Genomic DNA, 15122 nt, shown 5'->3' with positions numbered 1-15122 from the left:
GTTCCTGTGTGGTCACAAGTCCAATCACATGCCTAACTGGGCAATCATGATGGGAAAGCCCTTGAGAAACTGAAAAAGACCCAGAGACAGTGTACGAGACATGAGCGTTTATTGGACTTACACACAAGGAGTCCAGGAGCTGCTAGCTGGACAAGGTTGCACACTGTATAGTGGGCAGAAAGGGAATTGCTTATACTGAGTGTTGAGACAATGACTGTATGTGTACCAGAGGTGAGGGGACAGAGACAATGTGCATGCCAGAAAGGGCATGTAATTTCTGACTGTATTACATGTTTTGCTAGAAGGGATCAGTCTTGGGTGTCCAGAGCCCCAACGAACAAAACCTTCCTCAGAGGGGTCTGCCTTCCATCAAGATGTTTCTGTCAATAGGGCAGACCTGGATTTGGCCAGCCCCAGGCCATCAGCATACCATATACTTAGCATACTGCCTGAAGGAGGGGGCCCTGTGGACACATGGTTATTATTTGACAAGGTTACAAGTGGACAGTGCTCGTTACCGGGGTACTCAAGACCCACCAGGAAGTTTGATGGAGCTGGGTTTCAAGTTGCAAACAAGCAGGAAATTAGATCCAGACCCCGTGTTAATTTAATAGGTCTCTGGAAGATGATGAATGATAGTGAAGGCACAGTGAGAAGGTAATTGAATAAACTAGGGTTAAGGACTATTGGGTCGTTATCTTGGTTTTGCTACCAACAGGCTGTACACATTATTTGGGGCAGATCATGTCACCTCCATGGGCCTTTGTTTCCTCATCTATAAATGGGTGAGCAGAACTCAATAACGTTTCTTCCAGGATTCAATGTCTTCAGTGGGCTGTGCAAATACTCTGTGTTCCTCATCATCTAACACAATTTTTACACCATCGCAGCTGCTATACCTGACACTGCACAGGACTAAAGATGCTCTTTTTCTGTTCTCAAGGTGTGAACCTAACAGTTTCTTATGAACTGGAGGTGTGGAGGAGGTCACAGCCTGAAATCATTCAAATGCTCCAGTAGCATCAGTGCTTGAAATAACACAGCTCAAAGTACAGAAACCGTGATTGTCTCCGTAATGAAGAAATTCAAGTAAGTGCTTCAGGATGAGTTTACACGCCACAAATATAAAGGGAGAAATGGGTTCCATCAAATATTTGACACTTCCAATGTCACTTTTCATGAATCGCTAATAACTTTTTGTGGTTGGGTTGATTGTTCAGCAGTAAAGAAAATTTTTCATCAGCTTACAAGGTTTCTTTCCCCATGCGCTAAGGCAAGAAAACATCAGTGACTTGTGAAGTTTCCTTTTTTGTAAAGTGGAAACGGTACTGGTCCACCTCAATTTGCTCTAAATGTGAATCAGGGGTACTCTGAGTGTACTATTCAGGTGGAGTGAGGGGGTGCGTCACAAGTCAAACGCTGGGAAAGGAAAGGTAAATAGTCTGTTTCTCCTTGTTGGTGAAGGAATAAGATCTAGAAGTGGAGGAATAAGGTCTAAATCTGTGTCTGGGCAAGTCAATTAACTTCTCAGCATCAGTTTCTCATCTGTAAAAGAGAGGGTCACCTATTTTGAAAACATCTGTCCTTGTTTTTTTGTAAAGTCCCTTCCCTGAATTATTCATGGCTGGCTGTGCGAAGGCAGGGTTGAAGGACAAAGGGTAAAGCACAATCCAACTTTAATTCTACTTTTATGTGTGAGAAGCTGGAGAGGTTGAGAGATAAGCAGAGATGATAATGGCTAAAACCAGAAATATAATAAGAGACCATTATCTATACATGGGGTTAAATATCCAAAATGATTTAATCATATAAAGTAAGGAGTTGGGCAGCTAGAACATGGATCTCCCTACAAACTGCTTTGTGACCACACTTAACTCATGTATTCATTCAAAATGTTTCTTTTCATCTTTACATTAAGTAAAACTCTGACAGGTAAGGATTAATCTTCAGCTGAGGCAGGCTTGGCGTTTCATTTGGTCATCTAGACCAGCAAATACAACTTTGCTTCCCTCACAACCTTTTCCACTTTATCCCTAGTGAGGGGACAATGCAGACTGAAAAGCCAGCAGAATCTACTCGATTTCCCCACTAAGAGATGGGCAGAAACTCCACAGTTCTGAAGCATCCATTTTTACCTGACTATGATGTAGACTACAGTTTCCTAGGGACTGAAAATTAATCTACCACATTTATTTAAGTGAGTTCTTGCCCAGCCCCTATTTTACCCTTTAATGGTAATGAAGCTAAAATTTCTTTCCAGTCACTTTGCATATCATTTCCTTCCTCTTTAACTCACTTCCGAATTGAGATGATTGATAGATCCTTCTTTAGCAATCACTTTGGTAGGTGATTTTCTCTTTCCTCTGAAGTTGATTTTGAAAGGAGTTGTACTGTGATGAGCTAATTAGCACAAAACGCAGAGTATATAACCTTAATTAGGCATGATTATAGGCTCAACGAAATGGGATGTCCTGAAACTGCACGCTATGCAAATATTAGACTTTTCATTGTTCCCATTACATCTGAAACCATCAAGCAAAGGATGTTTTGCAGTGTGTACCACAGTGAATGCAGGTGCTTATTTTTCAACAAAAGGTTGGTTTTTTTTTGAGGGGGGTGTTGTGTGGTGTAGTAGTCGGGGAAAGGGTAATAGAAGGAGGTTAAGAAAAATGTTTTTAAAAAACTGAACAGTTCAATTAAGCTCAGAACAAGGTTTACAAATTCAAAGGGGTTTTTCCAATTATGTAAAACTACCCAGTTACCCCACCCAAACCATCTCTCTTCTGGAATTCTGAAGACACTTCATTGTAGGCATTGCTGTGAATTATGCAAATATTGAGAGATCTTTCAAATCCAGTAACCACCAAGAGTTCTACAAAACTAGTCTGGGGTGTACTGAAACTACTAGGATATAGGAAGAAGTGAGGAGATGAAATCACAGTGAACCCCCAAGCCCTAATTTTAGCCAATTATTTTCATTTCCTTTCTCACCAACCTATTAAAAAAAAATCGGAGTGGTAAAGTATATAACAAAATTGACTTTCCCCTTCCTACCCTGAAATGAAAATATCCAAAGATGTGGTACCCTCAGATATTTGAATATTCAACAATTGGAGAAATGAGTGCTTGCAACCCATAATTCTTAGATTGTATCTAGAGTTGTGAGTTTTCAGACTCAGTCGTGTAGCAGATAATAAGCTATTTGGTTCCAGATACTGAAAAATACACTGACAATAGGAGAGACTCAATGAATGTATATTAGCATAGTGACTACCTGATATTAATCTCATGTACCATCCATTCACTGGAGGTGATAATGAAAGAAGGGATTTATAACAGCTGAAGTTTTGAGATCCATAGTTTTCTCCAAAATTAATAAATAAGCTAACATTTACTGAGTACATACTATGCTCTAGACAGTTTTCAATATATTTTTTGGCATTTCAAAACATTTTCATAGTCTCATTGAATCATCACAAAACTCTGTAAGATAGTTACCATAATTAACCAGACTTTACAAGTGTGGAGACTGAGGATCAGGGAAGTTAAAAAAGCACTACAAGATCCCAAACATCTAGTAAACAGTAAAAATCAGGATTTGAAGTCATGTCTGTCTCATTCCAACCATGCTCTTAATCACTATCCTGGGCTCATTAGGGCCTCTCAGTCCTCTGACTGAATCCTTACTTTTATACTTCCCCCAGAGCTAGAAATGAGATGTAAGAGAAATAAAAAGGATTGAAACCTAAATCAAAATGTGGAAGTTCTCCATCACTTGTTATATGCAAAGGAGGTTCTAATTAGATGCTATGTGTGGGGTGAGGGTGAAGTATCATGGAAATAGAATTTGAAATAGGAGGGATGTAACTGCACATGATGGACTCTAATAAGTGCAGTATGATAAAATATAAATACTGTAATAAATACATGTGTGATACAAAATGTTATTGTTGGACATGAGATAATGGAAAAAAAATACTGGGTGGGAATGAGACTAGGATTTAAATCCAGTTTTTTTCACGTTTCAGTGATAGGACTGGGTCAATCAGGGACACTATAGAAAATGGGTAGTTCAAATAAGAAAATCAGTGAAAGGACTATTTTGAGAGATATTAAGGAGGGTAAAGTGCAGAGGATTTTAATACACCCAGACTATCTAGCAACCATGGAAGCTGATACCACTCCCAGGACTGAAAGCATCACGGAAAGAAAGAGCGAGAACTGTCATCATAGAAAAGGTGGCCACCCAACAAGAGTTGTCACTGTGCAGAGCTACTGCTACTGCGAGAGACAGGGCCCTGCATGTGGGAGAGAGCAGGGAAGAAACACCCTGACCTTCCTCTGGTGCCCTTCGACCTGCTGGTGCCTCCCATCAGCTGATTCCTCCCAAAAGCCAACCTGTCAGGGAACCCAGCCACCTACCGGGGTCTGTCTCCAAGCGGAGAATTTATATGAGGAAGCGGAATGGAAAACAACTTTAGGCAACACATTTCCTCTCTCTAAATTTCAGTTTTCTGATCTGTGGGATAGCACCTACAGTATAATAGTGGCCTTAAAATTTTTACTGTCAGCTTTTCATTCTGAAAAATTTCAATCTTATGAAGAATTTAAAAGACTAGTACTATGAACACATAGATATGCTCTTCACTTGAATTCTCCAAATGTTAACATTTTGTCACTGTTGTTTTATTCTTTTTCTCTCCCTCTACTAACAATCACACACAGGTATTTTTGCTGAACCATCTGACAGCTATTTGCTGACATCCTGAAATGTTTTCCCTAAATACTTAAGCAAATATTCCTTAAAAATTAGGATATTTATCTACATAACCCCCATACAATGATCACACTCAGCAAATGTACCATTAATACAATGCTATTATCAAATATAGTCTATATTCAGATTTTCCCAGGTGTTTCAATATGGTGCTCTAGAGTTATTTATTTCAATCGAGGATCACACATTGGATTTTGCTATCATGTCTCCTTAATATCCTTTAATTCAGAACAGTCTTCCAGGTTTTTTTATTTTTTAATGTTTCATGATATTAACATTTTTGAGGAATCAAAGGCCAGACATTTTGCAGAATGATCCCAATATGAATTTGTCTAATTGTTTTTTCATGACTAGATTAAGTTTAAACAATTTTGCCAATAATACTACAGCGGTGCATGCTTTTAATGCACCGTATCTGGAGGCATGTGTGTCTGGAAGCATGGTGTCAGAATGTCCCATCATGGGTGACCTTTAGTTTGATCACTTAGTTAAGGCAGTATCTGCTAGATTTAGCCATTATCTTTTCCCCTTTGTAATTATCAAGTCATCTATGGGATGATGTGTGTGAATTTAATTAGGGGACCTGGTAAGACTTCTTTGGAAGTTCCTATTAGAACCCTCATCTCTTCTGTCAAATTGTTTTCATTCATTTATCTATGCACTTGACCAATATTTATAGAGTGCTCAATATGTATCTTGGTTGTGTTTTTTAATTCGTGTTTTCTGTTCGTATTATGCTATTTTCATTCGTGTTTGCCTAAACTAATCTTTAGTTCAGATCTTTCTCCTGTACTCCAGATCCATATTGGCACCTGCTTTTGAGTTTTTCCACCCTACCATCTGAGGATACCTTAAACTCAACATGCCCAAATGAAACTTATCAGCTTCACTTCATATGTTCTCTATTTCAGTAAATTGCAACTCTGTTTTCCCGGTGACTTGATAATAAAAAGGACTGCTATTTATTGAGTGGCCAGCCACCCTAATGGGTCTTTTATACATGCTATATGCATTATCTCATTTAATCCATGCATTGCCTTGAGAAGGAGGCACCATTTTCTGGAGGATTTAGGACTCTCAACCCCAGAACGATAGCTAGCAAGTCTTCATGGCTTTTCACTTCAAAAGCCTTTGTTTTAGTGTCATGATTAACAGCATCACCAGCAGAGTGGCTCTACTGCTCACTCTGGGCAATTGGATAAGTCTTCTTAATTCTAAGTGCCTTGGTTTCCTCTTTCATAAATTGGGGGAAAAAAATCATCCCTCTCTTGTAGGGCTATTTCGAGACTTGAATGAGATAAAACTTGACAAGCATTTGAACAACCCTTGGCAGTGCTGCCATACCTCCTGCAGCATAAATCTGGGACAATCCTAAATTTTGGCATCCACTTGCTGCTGGTGGATTAGTCCCCTGAGGTACCTTGACACCACTGCTGTCATTACCTTAGTTTACATCCAGGAGCTGGCAAACCATGGCCTGCTGGCCAAATCCAGCTTCCATCTGTGTTGGTAAAAAATGTGCTTTTTTTTTGTAGTTGTTAATGGAGGCATAATTGACAATATAAATAATGTTTCACAACACAGCTATGCCCATTCATTTATGTATTTCCTGTGACTGCTCACACCCTATAAGAGCAGAGTTGAGTAATGGTAGCAGAGACTGAATGGCCTACAAAGCCTAAAGCCTAATATATTTACTGTCTGTTTCTTCACAGAAACAGTGTGCCAATTCCCGGTTGCCTGGAGTATTGCCATAGTCTCCTTCCTGGTTTTCCTGGTTCGATCTTAGTCCTCCTTGAACCCGTCTCCCACTCCCACCTCCCCTGTGAGGGGGAATTTCCCTAGATGTGCATGTTGTCATGCCAGCTTCTCCTTATGGTGCACTGGCCTTCGCTGCCAAGCACATCAGCCTCACCTACTACCGGTCCCCATGCCAGCCTTGTCCTCTGATCCTAATGAATATTTTGTGCCCTTTCCAACAGTTAGGCACAAACTGTTCTTTCCGACTGAATACCCACCCTTGCCCTTGTCCTCAGTAATAAGCTCAGGCTTTACTTCCTCTGAGAAGCCCTTTCTGACCTCCACAGGCAGAGCCAATGGCTTCTGTTCCTCTATGACTTGTGCAGTAATCCAGTTCCGTCGCTTGTCATGATCACAGGTTTAACTGTCTGCCCCTGTCACTGCTGTGCGTTCCTCTCAAGAGCAGGAGCATACATTTTTCATTTCTGGGTCTTCAGTGTCCAGCCTGGGATCTGGCCCTTATTAAGTGCCTGCTGGGTTGTGATTGCCAGCTGATTTCAGCTGGGGTTTGAAGGCTCAGATAAGGTGCTGAGGAATATAGAAAAGAGCCTCAGGCAAGGCTTCCTGGAGGAGCTGACACCTTAACTAACTCCTGGAGGATGATAGGAAGGATAAAGGCAGTAGGAACAGTGTGGGTAAAGGTGATGAGGCCTGAAAGAAGCAGAGGAAGAGGCATGTGATGAATGCTGGAAGATGGCTAAAATGAGGGGCATAGATCCATATTCTACAGAGCTTCCTGTGCCATACTGAGGGCTGACGAGGCCAACACCATATCCATGCCCTCACTGTCTGTTTGCACGTCAGTCTTCTGGAAGTCCCTTAAGGCATCAATTATACTTTTGTCTTGTCACAATTCACTCCTAAGTGTACATAATTTCTGGCATATCACAGACTCTCAATAAATGTTTCTCTCATCATTGAAATGTAGGAAAACTCCCCAGTTTTAAGTGGGGGGCTCCTCTATGGTTAGTCTTCTCTTATAGAATGAGCATTGTCCTATCTGCAACTTTCACAAATTTAAGAACTTCAGTCATATTTAACTTTAGTTCTTGGATTTTCTGCTTGAAAAATTCCCATTAGGGAAAAAACATCTATCCTCTTATGGAACGTTTGAATCTCTTAAATCATTTTGGTTGACTTTTTCTGGACCTTCTCCAACTCTGTTTTGTCTTTGTTGAGTTAAGGCTCTTAAGAACACTTGAATTCTTTCCCTACTCTGCAAAGCCAGAGGCAGGCCAGTTTCTTTCTTATGATTTTGGTATTTTCTCTCAAAATGCTGAAATAAGCTCTTATCTGTAAAGCATGGTGCTTCACAGGTGGCATGCAGAGCTTTTATTAATGATGGCAACAGACTGATTCTATCATTAGCTCAAGGGCTCAGAGGACAAGAAGCTCAGCAGTTTTAGAGGTGTCAGTGAAATGAGTTGGGTGGTAAAAGATACCCAGACAATTAGATAAAACTGGGGCTTAGGGAGATGCTTGCACTCCAGGGAATTCTCCACATCTCCATTCAGTTATCCTCAAAGTGAATAAGAGGCTTCAGTTTCAAACTGAGTGCATTTTCCATCCAAGGATTGGCTTGTTTTGTTCAGTTTTACTCTGAGTGTTTGAGGTTATCTTTCGACGTAACAGCTAAACCCACGGCTTCCTTTCTCGTAAAACCAAAACAAAAAGGCTTTCTATTCAGGTGCCTTTTGTATGTGCACATGTGTAGTACATACCTGGGATCAAAGCCAGCTATATAAAGTCCTTGATTCTGTGTGGGTTCAAACACATGTCAAAGATTCAGGGTCCTGGAAGGTTTCGCTCTGCTTCCTGAAGGTCTGAGTGCGGCTCCCATAAAGCCATGGCTTGCAGTGGATTCCAGAGGCCTTGGGCTCTGCTGCATCTGGCGTCTAGGACTGGGCCCTGTACTGCTCTGCTTTCTCTTCTCCTCATCCCCGTCTTCTCCAAAGGTGAGTGAGGCTTTTGGAGCATGAAGGTGGAGGAGGTGTTTCTCCCACTTGGGTTTCATTTCTTTCAGCATTCAAGGGCAGTGATTTATAGCAAAGCCTTAGCTAAAGGTAAAACTCTGGTCTCCTGGTTTGAATAGCTCTGTATCAAAGGCAGACAGGGGGCAGCTGGCAGAAGCAAATGAGCAGAGAGACAACTCAGAACAGCCTTCCAGGCGTTGAATAGCAGCCTAATGATTATATCTGAGTTGGTTGGGAAGACATGAGCAATTTCAGACACTTCAATCAGATTGGAAGAAAACACTGTGAAATTAAATGACTTAGGAGAGGAAAGATATGCACAGTCCTGAATACCTCTGAGCTTGGAATTACAATGAGTTCAAGATTTCCCTTTAAAAAACAACAACATTGATTTAAGCAAATCATGGGGAGTTTCTTTCCTACCCAATGCAAGGCTTTGAGGTCCTCTAATTTAATTTATAAACAAGCTAGTCAGCTTGTTTAAAATTTAAGCCTTTTTTACTCAAGTTTTTAAGTCCTCTTAATCAACTCTATAAACTAGTTAGCTCATTATGTAAGACATGAAAGCAGTTTGAAATTATAAAACAAAAAAAAGAAGGAAGGAAGAAGAGAAGAAAGAAGAAAGAAAGGAAGGAAGGAAGGAAGGAAGGAAGGAAGGAAGGAAGGAAGGAAAGAAGGAAGAAAGAAGTATAAGAAGGAAGAAAGAAGTATAAGCCATCAGTCTGTGTGGCATAAAATACTTAATTGTGGCTGGACCTACCTGTGAACTTCAGAGGCAGATTCTGCAGTTTTCAGATGAAATAAAGCTCTTTAGAGGGTGATACCAGGTTTGTTACAAGGTACAAAATGATCAGCATTTCCAGTGCATTACAACCTTATCTCTTTGAAGAACTTCTCATTTAAAAAACCATGTGGTTTGTATGAAGTAGGTGCCCAAAAGGTATTTAATGATTTAACTTTTATTAGATAAGAAATATTTATGTACATTTTCTTATTTTACACGTTTTGAACAGGTAAAGACTAAATAACCTTAGAAAAAGTACTACAATTACCTCTTAGAGAATTTTTTCCCCATGACTGGGATCCTCCCATGATAGATCCTCGAAAATCAAGTGTGACCAGATTTCATGGTGATAATGGGGTGTTCCCTTCAGTGGAGGCCAGGAAAGTTGTTCTTCTTTAGGCTTAGAGTCAATACAATAAAGATGATGGAGTGCACCTTGGGGCAGGATGTAATGGCTACTCCCAGGGGTTTATAAAGGCAGAAGTGGGGGAGGTGTGATCAGGGCACAAACAACTTTAATACAGGGCAGAACATGGTGAAGTATGACACGAGGAGTTAGAAGGTTCCTCAGGGAGCATCTCTGACAGACACAGCAGGGGTTAGGGAAGGAGACTTGTCCAGCCAGCCAGGGCTGCTGGGTTAACCATGGCATTGGCTGTTGCCATATTGTCCCCTCTTCTGAGGACACATGTCGCTCAACACAGGTACTTGTGGGAAATGACTGGTGTCTTCAGTGTAGTGATTCATGCAGGAAGTGTCCCAGCAACTCTAGCTGGAGTGACAGGTCGGGACTGGATCCTGGAGGAGGACATTGTAAAAACAAACAAAATGAATAATATTCAATCAATAGTATGAAAGGCATCAAAGGGTTTGAGCAGAATGAGTGACATGTTTCAATCCAAGTGTTGGGTGTTGCTTGTATGGTCAACTGGGGAGAGGTCAGGTCAGTTATAGGAAAGCAATTTGACATGAGGCCACTATGTCTGATAAGATGTGAGCCTTTTTGCTATGATGGGCTGGCCTCCTTTTTCCTGTAGAAGCCAGAGGGAAAAGAACAAAGGAGCACAGAGTGCTCAAAGGAAGGAGAGAAGGCAGCAGAAGAGGGAGTAGCGGGGGCAGGGGAAGCCCACAGAGGCTGACAGCAGGGTTGCCTCAGCCTCCAGAGGAAACGACCTGGAGCCCTCTGCTCTGTGGCTTCCTTCTCTGGCAGCATCCCTCAGTCTCTGAGACCAATGCCAGGAAAGAGGCAGCCAGCACAGAGTCAAGGCTCAGCTTCTCGTGGGTGATAGAGGTACAGGGCCAGGTAAACATGGCAGGGGTTTGTGAGGTATGCTTTGATGGATAAGGCAAGTTTCTGTGCACCAGCCTCCAAAATTACCCCTACTACTCATCATCGTTCCTGAGCCAGAGTTCCTACAGTTCCGTTAGCACCTTAGAATACTAGAGATATTCTAGTACCTCTGATATCAGCTGATATCATCTGATCTCACCACCCCTCACTGCATGTGAAGGCGAATGAAGGCTACTGGGGAGGCACGACTTGCCCCAAACCACATATTTCATGGTAGAGCCAGGCCTTCAGTTTGTCACATCAATGCTCTCCAGCCCCAGACAACTGCTTTCAAGAAAGCATTTTCCAGTAAGGCACCTCCTTTATGGAGAGTAACTGCAGGACAGTGAGAGATGGAGGGGAAGCTGGGGTGGGTGGAGCAGGGGAGGGGGAGGGGTGGGCGATGGGTTTGTTAGAGGGCAGAGAAGGCCTGGCAGGTGGAGCTGAAGGCTGCCCATCCAAGCTAAACCTTCCCTGGCCCCTGGTTTGTTCGTGGCCTGGCTGCGGGTAACTGAGTTCACTGAGCCCCCTTTGGCTTTCCCCTACTAGGCATGCACGTGTCCCAGCCTGCAGTGGTGCTGGCCAGCAGCCGAGGCATCGCCAGCTTTGTGTGTGAGTATGGGCCTTCAGGCAAAGCCGCCGAGGTCCGGGTGTCAGTTCTGCGGCAGGCTGGCAGCAAGGTGACTGAAGTCTGCGCTGCGACATACACAGTGTACAATGAGTTGGCCTTCCTGGATGACTCCGCCTGCACTGGCACTTCCAGTGGAAACAAAGTGAACCTCACCATCCAAGGGCTGAGGGCCATAGACACAGGGCTCTACATCTGCAAAGTGGAGCTCATGTACCCACCACCCTACTATGCAGGCATGGGCAATGGAACCCAGATTTACGTCATTGGTAAGCAGAGCCATATCACTAAGCTGACACCTTCAGCATTCCTGTCTTCTTTGCGTGAAAACTGTTTTTGTCTTAAATTTCAGGAGGTTCATTTTTAGGGTTATGGAAATTCTCTTTACGAGTTCTCTGGCATATCTCATGGTAGTTCTGCTTACTTAGTATGAGCAACGATCCAAACAGCTTTCTGACTATACAATAAAATGGGTTGGGGAAGGAGTTTTTTCTGCCTGCAGGCTGGGGCACTCACTCTGCAGTGATAGCCATTGTGGAGTTCGGCCTTGGGCCTTTGTTATAACACTCCTTGGCCCTGATAGCTGGACTCACCCACGGGCTGGCAGGACTAGGTAGGGGTGGACCTCAAGGTCTGCGGCTCGAACTTCTTTTTTCCACTGGCGGGCAGTAGCCCCATATTTTAAAGGGTGTCTCAAGGAAACTCTGCTTTGCGTTTCGTTGCAGATCCAGAGCCGTGCCCAGATTCTGACTTCCTCCTCTGGGTCCTTGCAGCAGTCAGCTCAGGACTGTTTTTCTACAGCTTCCTCATCACAGCTGTTTCCTTGAGTAGAATGGTGAGCACAATGCTGATGACGCACAGTCCTGGTGGGGATACGTTAATGATGATAACTGACCGAAGGATGCTGTTCAGTTCAGTTTTCTTGAGATGGAGCAATAAATGCAGAAGAGGAAGGACAGTGGTAAAGACACACTAGAACCCTTGGCATTGGCCTTTGAGGTTTCGGGATGACTAATATCTTAGATACTGTGTTTGAATGTTTTTGTGCTTCTGAACAGGGTTTCAGTTTGAGTAACCATTTGAACACCATAGGGCAGCTGTTTTGCTCTTTATCATCAAGAAAATTATACTTAACCCTGAAACACAAGATTAGGTGGGACAAAATGCTAGAGAGGACCACCTGGGTGGCTTTTAGTCTCCCCATTAATGTCCCTCTGCTTCACATGGATGCCACCTCTTGGTGCCATCCCATTTGTGCCTGCCTTGTCCAAGCTGTAGCTGTCCATAGAACACCCATACGGGGCTCCCTGGGCACCCACCCAGTCTACTTCAGTGGGAAGTCCTGGCCTCCCCTCCAGCCCAGTGAATGAGAATCCCAATGTATTTCCTGCAGTTGCCGGGGGAAGAGAGGGAGGCTTGCCATCAGGCTTCCTGTCAGGATTTCCTTCTGACAGTCCTTTCAGCCGCCTCTGCCTGGCTGTGTCATCACAAGCTGCTCCCTCCCCGCCCCCTTTTCTCCTCACCTCCCTGCTTCCCCCTCCCTCTTTCTCCTTCAGTCTCTCCCTCTCCTCTGCCCTGTCTTACGCACTCACACACGCACGCATACTCTATTCTGAAATCCTCTACTCAACCTGCTCTGTTTCTGTGGCATCTTCCTACCTCATTCATTACAAATGACCACACAGACTAGTAGTCAAGGCCTCCATTTACTGAGGTGATAAAAACTGGGAACTAATGCAGACAGAGAAAAAGTAATAAAAATGTATGAGGAGTGGAGATGAGAGGGAAATACAACTCTCACACAGAATAACTAAGGTTTATCATCTTATCAAGCTTGTCCCCTCACAGACAAGAGCCAGTCAATTATCACAGGCATTTTGGGCGTTCTTCAAATGCTTTCTCAAAGTCTTTTTCTCCAATTTTCCTGTCAGGGAAAATGATTGCTATTTTATATCACTAGCATAGTTATTTATCTAATATGAATCATAATAGGTGAATCAGGAAAATCTCCTGGAACTTACAATTCTGTATGTTGTGAACCACCATTTTTCTGTAGGGTAGGAACCAAATATTAGTTGAGTCCTATTATGATTAGAAATGGTTTCTGTATTCCTCAATAATAATTACTGTTCCTTTTTGTGTTTGGCAGTTAAAGAAAAGAAGCCCTCTTACCACAGGGGTCTATGTGAAAATGCCTCCAACAGAGCCAGAATGTGAAAAGCAATTTCAGCCTTACTTTATTCCCATCAATTGAGACGCCCTTATAAAGAAGAAAGAACACTTTCCAGCTTCCAAGAGCTGAAGCAATTCTGACTTTTTGCTATTCCAGCTGTTTTCATTTATTTGTGTATTTTGGGAGGATTCATCTCTCTTTAATACTAAACTGGATGCCAAAGCCAAATTAAATGTACGACAATTTAAAACAAAGGAGTTAGAAACAGAGCCAGGATGTTTCTGTCGCATCAGACCCAGTTTTAGTAAAAGCATCACTTGGGAGCAATATGGGGATGTAGCATTACGATGTGGGATCATGGGATCAAGGATGTGTTAGGGAATGGTCTAGCAGAAGCAGCAAAGGAAGGGAGAGGACCTACTGCACACACCTTGTGTTCACACGAGACGTGTGTAGCTGAAATGATGTTTTCAAGTTAAATTTTTATGCCGTGTTATTTTTCTTAACAAATAATTATAAGAGGACTTCACAAATACTCATGTGGCTGTATTTTAGCCAGTGATACCAAAAGTTGTATTGTACCAATATACATTTTTTATCTGATAGTATTGTGCATGGGGGTCACATGTGCTTTTGTGTATTTGCTGATGGTTTGAATATAAACACTATATGGCAGTGTCTTCCCACCATGGGTTCTGGGAAAGTTCTGTGGAGGGACTCAGGACACTAATACACCAGGGAGAATATAAGGTCACTTGCTAACCAGCTTGGAAGCTGGAATGAGGCCATAACCTATTCTTGCAGACACATTGGGCTGAATTGGTGTTGACATGTGTTTGGACTTTTATGCTGGCTCCTTTCAATGGTGTGCAAGGAAGCCAAAGTTGGTGGCATCTGAATTAACTGGATAGAACACCATTGTCAAGAAGTGACTCATTTCAGGAGTCATGTAGGTATGAACTTCAAGGGATCTCAGTCCATGGGGTCCCTGATTCCTTAAGCATAGTTAATGCCATGGACAGAAAAAGCAGCAGGTGGCAGAATGGGGTAATGAAGGTTTCTGAAAACTAACACTGTTGGTGTTTTTTAACTCAATATTTTCCATGAAAATGCAACAACATGTATAATATTTTTAATTAAATAAAAATCTGTAGTGGTTGTTTTCCAGAATTATCTTTTATCTTCCTTGTGTCTGAGTATTGTGTTTTTGTTTTCACTTCATTCATTTGGCTGTTGATAGAGTCTCCAACATTAGAAATACTGAGAACAAACAGAAAAAAACCCAGAGGAAAAATAATGCTTCATAATCAGCTGTCCACCAGCCATTACCTGCAGGACATTCTGGGAAGGAATTGTTCCTCTCTCCTTGTGCATTCTTCACAGCTGTTTGAGATGGAATGAGGGTTAGTCCAGATAGGGCAGTCCTTTATGTCACACAGCACACTCTTTAGCATAGGTTCCTCACCTCCTCTCTCTTCCCCACATCTTTCTCAGCTCAACGGGTAGAGACTGCAGTTGTCATGGTAATTCCTGTGTTGTTAACTGTGTTGTTTGCAGCCATATAATCTATTTCCACGGCACATGGAGTTCTTCCTTGTGGCTTCCAAACGGACTATTTCACAAACATGGGGACATACACCTGTGTTGCTCTCGGCAG

General features: G+C 42.5%; 1 protein-coding gene across 2 annotated transcripts; it reads left to right on the top strand.

Annotated features, from left to right (window-relative positions):
• The first annotated feature begins 8293 nt into the window (after window positions 1-8293).
• Window positions 8294-14652, top strand: CTLA4 (cytotoxic T-lymphocyte associated protein 4). 2 transcript variants are annotated; one of them, XM_073218311.1, is made up of 4 exons: window positions 8294-8532; window positions 11214-11561; window positions 12018-12127; window positions 13442-14651. In XM_073218311.1, the coding sequence occupies exons 1-4, from the start codon at window positions 8424-8426 to the stop codon at window positions 13544-13546; spliced, it is 672 nt and encodes a 223-aa protein (XP_073074412.1). In that variant the 5' UTR covers window positions 8294-8423; the 3' UTR covers window positions 13547-14651. The 2 variants fall into 2 exon arrangements, with proteins under 2 accessions (XP_073074412.1, XP_073074413.1); XM_073218312.1 differs by lacking the exon at window positions 12018-12127 and having other exon boundaries at window positions 13442-14652.
• Window positions 14653-15122: the final 470 nt, after the last annotated feature.

This window comes from Manis javanica, chromosome 12 (assembly GCF_040802235.1).
Source record: "Manis javanica isolate MJ-LG chromosome 12, MJ_LKY, whole genome shotgun sequence".
Taxonomy (NCBI): domain Eukaryota; kingdom Metazoa; phylum Chordata; class Mammalia; order Pholidota; family Manidae; genus Manis; species Manis javanica.
The sequence above is the reverse complement of the archived record's forward strand: the minus strand, read 5'-3'. Positions and strand labels throughout refer to the sequence as shown.